The sequence below is a fragment of the Phaethon lepturus genome, unplaced genomic scaffold (assembly GCF_000687285.1).
Source record: "Phaethon lepturus isolate BGI_N335 unplaced genomic scaffold, ASM68728v1 scaffold42502, whole genome shotgun sequence".
Taxonomy (NCBI): domain Eukaryota; kingdom Metazoa; phylum Chordata; class Aves; order Phaethontiformes; family Phaethontidae; genus Phaethon; species Phaethon lepturus.
This window is the reverse complement of record NW_010523412.1, coordinates 1,506-10,636: the sequence shown is the minus strand read 5'-3', so window position 1 is coordinate 10,636 and position 9,131 is coordinate 1,506. Positions and strand designations below refer to the sequence as shown.

Below are 9,131 nucleotides of genomic sequence, written 5' to 3'. Positions count from 1 at the left end.
AATGCACCCACCACACCAGTGTGATAAGGCAGCACTGGGGCGCGGGGCTCGCTTGGGTCCTTCAGCACATGAAACTGCACTCGGGAGTCCCTGAGCTCGTGGGAAGCACTGGAGGCAACTGCAATAGGAAACTGGTCTGGTCATCTTCCAGGGTGAATGCCTTATTTTTTGGGGAAAAAACTGAGAATGGATTACTGAAGTTGCAAATTTGGTAACTCACCCTCAGTACAATCCAACCCAGACTTGTTTATTGCTTTCAGTAGCAGTACTCTTTTTTCCTTTTTTTTTTTTTTTTAAGAGCACGATTGAACTTCAATAGGAATTTATAATTGGAATCTAGAAATTGTCTTCAATAGAAATTTTCTACACTTAGCTTCTACAATTTTAGAAGTTTTTTTTCCTCTTCATCAGCTGCAGAGAAAGAAGAAATGAGGGACTCCGGTTTTCTGTGATTTTGCCAAATCCCTAGCCCCTGACCAATGAAATAGTGCCGAGTTATACTAGGTAGGGATCCAGTCCTTTTGGTTTGAAGTTGAAAAAACCAAAAAAACCCACAAACAAACCCAAACACCCACTTCCCCCCAACCCACCACCAAACAGCCGTAGTTTGGGCTGTTGTCTACACTTGTACCACTGAAAGAAAGCAGTGTTAAAGGTTGGATCAAAGAAAATACTTATTTTTGTAATCTGTAAACCTACCGTCATCCTTGGTTCTTTCTATAACTGCGGGAAAGCTGGGGACTCCATCGCCGATACGAGTGAATGCCAATACCTGGATCTCATAGACCACGTATTTTCGCAAGCCAGACAGCAGGAAAGACTGAGTGTGGTTACCTCTTACTATTTGGCTCTTTGGTTCAGAGTCTAAATCTTTTGCTTTGAAAAGTATCTGCAGAACAAATGTATATGAAACGTAGAAAGGAAAAGAGTGTTACATAAGGACTGAAAAAAGGACATTTTAGATTCCTCCTTTTCACAAGTATAAAACGAGATTATATTCACCACTCACCCTTTTAAAAAACAGCATACTTCCTATACCTTCTCCAGCTCATTTATGAATAATATAAATATCCAACAGGTGAATAATAAATATCAAATGGAAAAAAAATATCCAGGTAATGCATTAAAAATTAAGTAAGCATGAAACTCCAGTTGTGTACCTTGTAACCCAGGACGAGACCATTCTGCTCGGACTCGGGGACTGCAGCCCATGTCAGAAGGATCTGGGTCGAACTCACGGCTTCAGCAGAGACATTCTCAGGAGGACCAGAGGGAACTGGAACACACGGCACAGCCAAAAGCAAAAATAGGTAAGACGTACTAGATAATGGTGCTCCATTCCCCCAATCTGCTTGGGATTGTTCCAGGATCCCATAGAAGAGGACTCAAATCCAAAAGGACTGGAATAGGTTCTAGACAATCCCTTCTCCTCTTGTACTCATTCTGCACCGTTTTTGTATTCCAGCCTGCTTCACAGTTTCTTGCCAGTTTATCTCAGAAATCACAACGTTTGTAAAGAGCTAAACATTTAATAGTAATCAGTATCTACAGATAGACAGTAAATATAGACAGATATGAACAAATTTCAGGTTCTATATACTTGCAGTAATTAGAATCAAGTTTAAATTGCTGGACTTCTACAGAAGTCTATCTCCTAGTATTTCTTTCCCATACATTTTATTTCCCTATGCCAAAAACTAGAAATCTTTATGAATGGGAGTTTATCTTATGGTACGATCTGTTCTAACAAGAAGTTTTACGCCACCTTGACTTCCTATATTATCTGAAAGGAAATTATAGCATCTGGTCTAGTGTTAGCAATAATTCCAATCACCGGATTGCACTCCCAGTTCAGTAAGAAGTTCTTTAACCTCTAAGCCCTTTGATTATGTGATAGCGTTCAACATTTGCAATACATCAATTATAGACGGCCGCATTAACGCAAGGTGTATTTTCAGGGACTGATACGGTGTAAATGAAAGATATGCCTATTTCATTTATGTTGCAAAATTGGCTCTTATGAAACTAGAAACATCATTAGAACTGATGGCACAGGAACACTGTAATTTTCTCTGACTCGAGAGAAGAGCAAACTTGCATTTTCTCACGCCATTAAAACTCTAACCACTGCAGAACCACACAACTGCAGGCTTTTGTAGGCAAGCTTAATAGCATGCCGTGTTACGCAAAGCAGAATTTGAGGCTATTTTTAAGAGTTCACATTTTACGCTGCCCTTTTGCATTTTTTTTCCCTGTGGCATTTCCAGCATCTGAAGGGTACAATCTTTTCTAAAGCATGATACACCTGTCAGACCTCAAGAGAACATTTCACCAAGTTATGTTACACAAGCACTTATGGACAGTAAGGCTTGATTAGGTCCTGAATATATCACAAAAAGGAGCACCAATCTCTGCCAAAAGTAATGCTTTCCTGGCTGTCTGAATGAAAGAACAGATCTGCTGCTCTGAAGGCGAGCTCCTGAAGCTCCTAGCAACATGAACGAGATAATGAGTATGACACCAGAATTAATATAAATTGGAAAAAAAATGCACCGCCCCCCACCCTTGTGCACTCAAGGTCAACCGCGGAGATAGTAATTTCTGAGACAATTTCCCTGTTACCAATTATTTGGGACAGGAGCACCATCACACAACACTGCAGCAGACTAAAATCCAATTTTTTTTCCTCTCCAATGCTGAAGTGCCTTTTTTTAAAAAAAAAATCTTCTCCTAGATTTATCCCCCACAAGGATATAATTACGTTAAAGGAAAATAGATTGCCAGGAGCCATGAATGTCTTTGGATAACTGCCATAACTTTATCTGTAGATCTTCACAAAGAGCTACTCCCACATGAATCACTTCTGGCGAGAGAAAGGGTGGAGGTGGGTCGCAGGAAACCAGAATGCGTAGAGGAAAGAAGCCCTTTCCAGCCACATTTGTTTTTATTTTATCTGGTTTGAAGCCTTTCAAGAGAGAAAAAGTTTTTTTCTTTTACAAATATTTCTCTTCCTCTTTGATCAGCAGCCATGAGATCTCCCAAATTCACAAAAGGTGGAGGCTGTGCCCAGGCTGGCCCCGCGCGCATGCTTGCTTTGAGGTGTGTGTACGACCACGCTGCTGGCAGGGTGACTCGAAAGCTCACGAAGGAGAGAAGGGTCTATCTGAAGATGTATTAGCCCAGACTCCTCTTAATTCCCAGTGACAGCCAGAGCAGCTAAATGTCCCCTCTCGCTGGAAAGAAGCCTAAGTCCAATGCCTAAATGGCCAAAATTCTTCCGTTCGTTGAGTGTGCTTTAATTCTCCTCTTCTCATATTAGTGTTGAGAATTTTATTCTAATATGGTTGTATGAACTTGCAAGTGATATTATGGATCTTATTGTTGCCAGTCTTTTATCAAGTGACAGACTTTGATCGACCCTCTAAGAATGAATTGAAACGTAACCTTCATTTCTCTGACCCCTCTCCTCTCTCAGGATATCGTGATTCAAGGACATTATAGTTTGCCGAGACTAATTAGCAGCTTGAGTGAGGCATAGAGATCCCTCTTTCCTCTGCAAGCTCCATTCTCTAATGCTGGTTTCCTTAACTATTGCACTGAAGACTTTGTTATAAGCTCCAAAGCCGAGTTCTCATTAGTAACCCGCAAGAACAGAAGCCAAGCAACAGTGTCCAAAAAAATCTCAGAGCTTTAACGAAATGAACCGGAAATACTGAAGCTAAATGATGAGCTAATCCAGCAAACTGCCAGCTGCACAATGTACTTTAGAAGATCAAACGTAGGAAATTATAGTTACTGGCACTTTGGACTGGAACTTCAATAAGAACTCAAGTTTTTAAGGTTATCCATGTTGGCATCTAAGACCGTGCATCGTCCCTCTACATCTGACATAGCCATATTTGATATATAGCAAATGATGCTGTTTCATGTCACTAACTGGGCCAAAAGCAGCTTTTAATAAGCTAGCCTGTATTCTGGCTTTCTAAGAAAAAAGTGCAGTGGTTCTCTCCACTTTGGCAGCTCATTTTAGCTGAACATCCATCGCTGTCTTTTGAAAGTAAAAATTAAGCTGACATGTCGTACATCTGACATCCATTAAGAGGTGCAAATTTAGAGCAAGGTTTGTGGCAACGGTAGCGTAGCTGCAGTACACAACCATCTTGCCTATAAAATTAGATACCGCAGGCTAAATTCTCAGCTTGTATAAACTGACAAATCCCTGCAGTGACATTGGACCACATTTGAATTATCAAGTGATGCTTTATCACATCACAGTAACTGCTTCATGAAGGTCAGCCTCTGAATCATCAAAAGATTGATCCTTGCCATAGATGTGTGACCCTGTTTGTGTAGTAGCTGGTTTTGTAAGACAAGTATGCACGTTCGTGCAGCTGAACATTAGGAGCCCAAAAATATTAAGGCACTGGGTTAGGTGTATTTGAGATCAATTGTTTGAAAATAACAGGTTTTATGTCTAAAAGGCAGCAGCCCTGTCAAGGTTGTTCTAATACATTAGAGATCTTCACATTTGATGATCTTAGAGGTCTTTTCCAACCTTAATGATTCTATGATTTTCTTGCTTTCTCAATATTGTACCTATCGTCGTTGTCAATTTATTGAGTGGAAACTGAGCTTGTTCCTCTGCAGTTATTTTACACTGTAAAATTTAATGAGTTATTTAATTTCTAACATTATAAAAATATTTTGGATTGATAAAACCTGTCCTGTTTAAAAATCCTAATTCATCCCCCTCCACCTTCAGCTGCTTGCAACCCTATCTCAGATTTTTATTTTAGGGTTTCCCAACTGTTTTTGAAGCCTGGGTTTCCAAACCCCAAAGTGTTATTTATTCTCTCATAGCTTCTTTCTTCTTATAGAGATGTTCTATATTCTAGTACCTGTAACAGCATGCTCCTTTATTGTCAGCATGTGTGCTCAGCTAGTACTAATACGATCGCACGTCCTAGAATAAACAGCAGTGTAAAAGTACAGCTTTATTTTCAATAAAGATTTCAGATTCCAGTGGCTGCACTGCCATCAGAATACCACAAGGAGATTTAGAGCCCGGGCTCTAACTCCTTGGGCTCCTTGGATGGTGTAAACCAAAGAACTGTGAGTTCTGCCAATGAACCAAGTGACCCTGGCCAAGGCACCTCTGGCCAGCTCTGAGGGATGTTTACAATCTGCAGCACCAGGCAAAACCAACTTCCCTAAGACTCCGTATCTACAAAATGGAAAAATATGTATTTAGGACATCAGCTTTTAAAGTACTTTGAAAACATAGCGATAAATAGAATTTTTCTTATAGTTCAGAAGACAGACCTAAAAACGCTTTGACCTTTCTCTCTGGCTTTGGCTATCTTTTATTTGCATTTTAACCCCATTTGACTGTGCGTACAGGTTAAGTGCAGATTCCCTGAAGTTCTCTCATGCAGCTTGCTGCTATGCCAGTGCTTCCTGTATATTCTAAATCTAAGAAAATACAGCCAAAAATCTGAGCCCTGACTTGCTCTATTCAAGAAATCAGATGTTAGTATCAAAGAAAACACATGAAAAAAACCAAATGAGTCCTTATGGCCCAGATCACAGCTTTGTGTTATTTTGATCCTGGTTTCTGTGTGATTCCTACAATCAGTTTCAAGTCAATCTTCTTTTAATACTGCAAGAGAAAATGCCAAATACACATGTAACCTCTGATCTTTAGATGCTGAGCAAGAGCACTATAATCCTATGGTTTTATGAAATCACTTAATCTCAGTATTTACTACATTTCAAAAGAAGTGTTTGAAGAGCAGCAGAACGGAGAAAGCGGAGAATGCACTACCTTTTTCTTATGATACAGAACACTTCAGAACTATTTTGTCTGGGTCATGCTACCTCTAACTCCAGCACAAGCATGCCTTGTTTAAAACATACCTCTGGCAATAGCTTCCCAATTACTACTTCCCAAAAAGCAACACTTTATGGAGGGGAATGATTTTGTTTAGCATTCTCCCCAGCTAGTTCAAAGGATAGTTATCTGAACCAGCAGACCAAACCCTGCCATGTACAGCACGTTCACCGTACAGAGTGCGCAGACATGCGTATGTGTGTCTGTAAGTGTAGGGTATGCATAGGAGAAAACTCCAAAACATTTTAATGAAGAAAAATAGGCAAAAAAAAAAAAGAAAAAATACCAGTGTTGAACCTTGCATAAATACAGGTCACAAAGAGCTTTTATTATTAAACTTTTAAACCATGTATGTCATTCATTTTGTTATTAATTTGCCATGTACATTTTAATTTATGGGGAAAGTAGGTCTGGAAATAGGTTTTGTGGAAGCTAACAGCTTTTCGAGATCTGTCTTTTCTGTTGCTACTAAGCTAACAATAATTTCCTGTTGCCTGAGATTGTGAGTTTGCTTCTGATATTTGAAGTGCCTACGCTAGTATGGACAAATCAGCCAGACAATACAGTACCTGTGCTCTAGGTCTACGTGCAGGTTAGGTCTGTGTGCAGGTTATGCCTACGTGCAGGTTATGTCTATATAGCCTTGTACACACAATTTTAGAAGGCAGTTTTTGAAAATGTGACATCAAAAGCTCTGATAATTATTTTTTTTCTATATGGGTAATCAGCTCTCTAAAATAACAGATAAGCACAACTGTGAGAAAATCTGCCTCAGCCTAGAAGCAGAGAGGGGAAAGGGGGAGAAAAGGGTACCAGGGAGGGAGAGGAAGCACGAGAGACCTGCTCAGCCAGAGAAGGCTGGATGCGAGTTTCTCGTCGTGTTGTCCGTACTGCTGCCAAACAGGGGCAGGAATGGGGAGAGGTTGTTTTGTTTGCTTTAAATAACCTGCAGGTTTATGCATGAAAGCGGGGTAGGAATAAAATAAATAACTCCCCCCCTCAAATGCCTGTATGTCTTTTTGCCTTCAGTGCATCTAGAGATTGTTTTATTTCTTTCATTTTAGATTTAACGGATCAACAAGCGAAAAAAAACCCCCAAACAAAACCAAACCAAACAAACTGAACAAAAAGGCAGAAAACGCTGAAGTTGGCGGGTGTGTCCTGCACAGTAGACACGGCGCTTTGACTCACCGGACTCCCGCGTACGACCTCTCACTACTTCACTCCATGGTCCTGCCCCGATGGCATTGAAAGCCTGGATCTGCAGTTCATACTCTGTCCACTCCTCCAGGTCTTCGATCGTGTACTCTCTTTCCAACCGGTCATTAATAACCTTCATCAAGGTGGGAGACTGCAGATCCACACGCCAGAACTTTATCTTGTACCCCACTGACTCCGGATTGCCGTTATACTGCGTGTCGGGCAGGGGCTGGCAAGTGACACAAAAAGCACAATGTTCCTACAGAGAACACATCGCCGGGGCTTTCCAACCCATATACCACGCTGCCTGAGCTCATGTAAGGCCACAGGAAGGCAAAAAAGATCAAGAGGTTGATTTTCTGTTTCGTTTATGTTTTACGGTCTCAATACTTCTGTGTTGCCTGAAATTTTCTTTTAATATTTACCTTAATTTTGAGCCAAATAGATATGGCCACAGAACTATGCCATCTGCTGTGGGTGTATCAACAGAGATGATACAAATACATTTCAGAGCTTTGTGATTAATTATGGAAATGAATGATAAATTGCTGAAGCATGTGACAAATTCATTTATCATACATTTTTAACTTTTTTTTTTACCGACTCTCTGCCTACTCATTTATCAGCAGAGATTTATTCTAGTATTCTAACTCCCCAAGCAATTTCAGAGATTAAAATATGAAATAATTAGCCTACTTCATGAAGTTTAGAGTTTTTCCCCATAAAACTAACTACACGAGACCACAGACGGCTGAGATCCAGTTCTGAATCACTGGGAAAGTTTGATACACATGAACATTTCACAGCTTAGAGGACTGTATCCCGCAGGCGAGCAGGGCTAAAAATGTGACCCTTATTCTGCAGGAAGGAAGGAATTCCCAGCTCCCAAGGGGACACAGATTCACCTGCAGGTCTTGGAAAAAAGAGATTAAACACTTTCAAATATTGATGTTACTAAGTGTGAAAAAGGTGTATCAGGCCATTTTTAGCTGTGGCTGTTGCTCCTCCTGAACCCTGCACAGTTTGACTCATGAAAAACAGGCATCCAGGTAGCACAGCAAGGAAACACAGTCTTAAAAATGTTTTAAAGTCTCTTAAAACAACCTTGAGTTAATTTTGATGGAAGATATGTAGGTCTGGATATACCACCAAACATTTAACAACGTGGGCATGTTTTTCACACAGCAAAGCCATGAATGAGTTACGTGCATCCTATCAAATGAACTGCAATGGCTTTTCTACTGAGGTGACACGTTCAAGTTTGATGTTCTGGTCTTTCAAGGTTCAGAATTAAGTGCAATATCCCACTGAGAAACTGGAATTTCTCCTTTCTGATGGGAGAAAACCCCTCTTGTTTCTAGCCTGATTTTGACTTCCAGCCCTAATGAGTTTATGCATGGAAAAGCTAACATTTGGGCAAAAGGAAACCTGTCCTTCATCAACTTCACACCATAGTAACCCCAGTGGAAAGTTATCCCTAACGGGGGAGAAGAAAAACCATTCTGGAGCAGGTTAATTGCCAAGCAAATCCCAATGTGGCAACTCTGTGGGTAACTGAGACAGTCAAAGGGGCACAACTATGTCATCAATCACTGCATCTTCACAATTAATCATTTCTTGCTACGCTTTATCACATAACTCCATACCCGTTCACATAAATATAATCCTCCTACAGGAGTGGACTTTGCTGCCTTTGAGCCACAGCTGCTCAGTACCTGCAGGACGATTGTCAACGGCCGGCGTGCACCTTCTGGGGACCATTTTCTGCAAAGCAAACGACTGAGCCCTAGGAAACTGCAAATTGGCTCAAGTATTGCATTCCTGTCCTACATGTTGACCCAGACGGTCGAAACTAGAGTCTCAAAAGCCAAGGTTTTACACACAGGCATATATTCCCCTGATGAAGTGGCAGAAGTAGTGGCAGTAGGCAATTTAAGTGATTAATAAGGCACTTAAGGTAAGTCTCAGATTTCTGACAATTCTGAAAAAGGAACTAATTTTGCTGTTACTCCTTGTGCCAAGTGCAAGGAAAAGGCATTCC

General features: G+C 40.7%; 1 protein-coding gene across 1 annotated transcript in view; it reads right to left on the bottom strand.

Annotated features, from left to right (window-relative positions):
* The window catches only part of LOC104616940 (protein sidekick-1-like), a gene marked incomplete at both ends in the record, with an annotated part of 58,419 nt that overhangs the window by 49,077 nt on the left and 211 nt on the right, over window positions 1-9,131 (bottom strand). Inside the window, 3 exons of the mRNA XM_010282115.1 lie at window positions 700-889; window positions 1,161-1,276; window positions 7,082-7,319. Coding sequence (XP_010280417.1) covers window positions 700-889; window positions 1,161-1,276; window positions 7,082-7,319 — 544 coding nt within the window. The remainder of the gene's footprint in view (window positions 1-699; window positions 890-1,160; window positions 1,277-7,081; window positions 7,320-9,131) is intronic.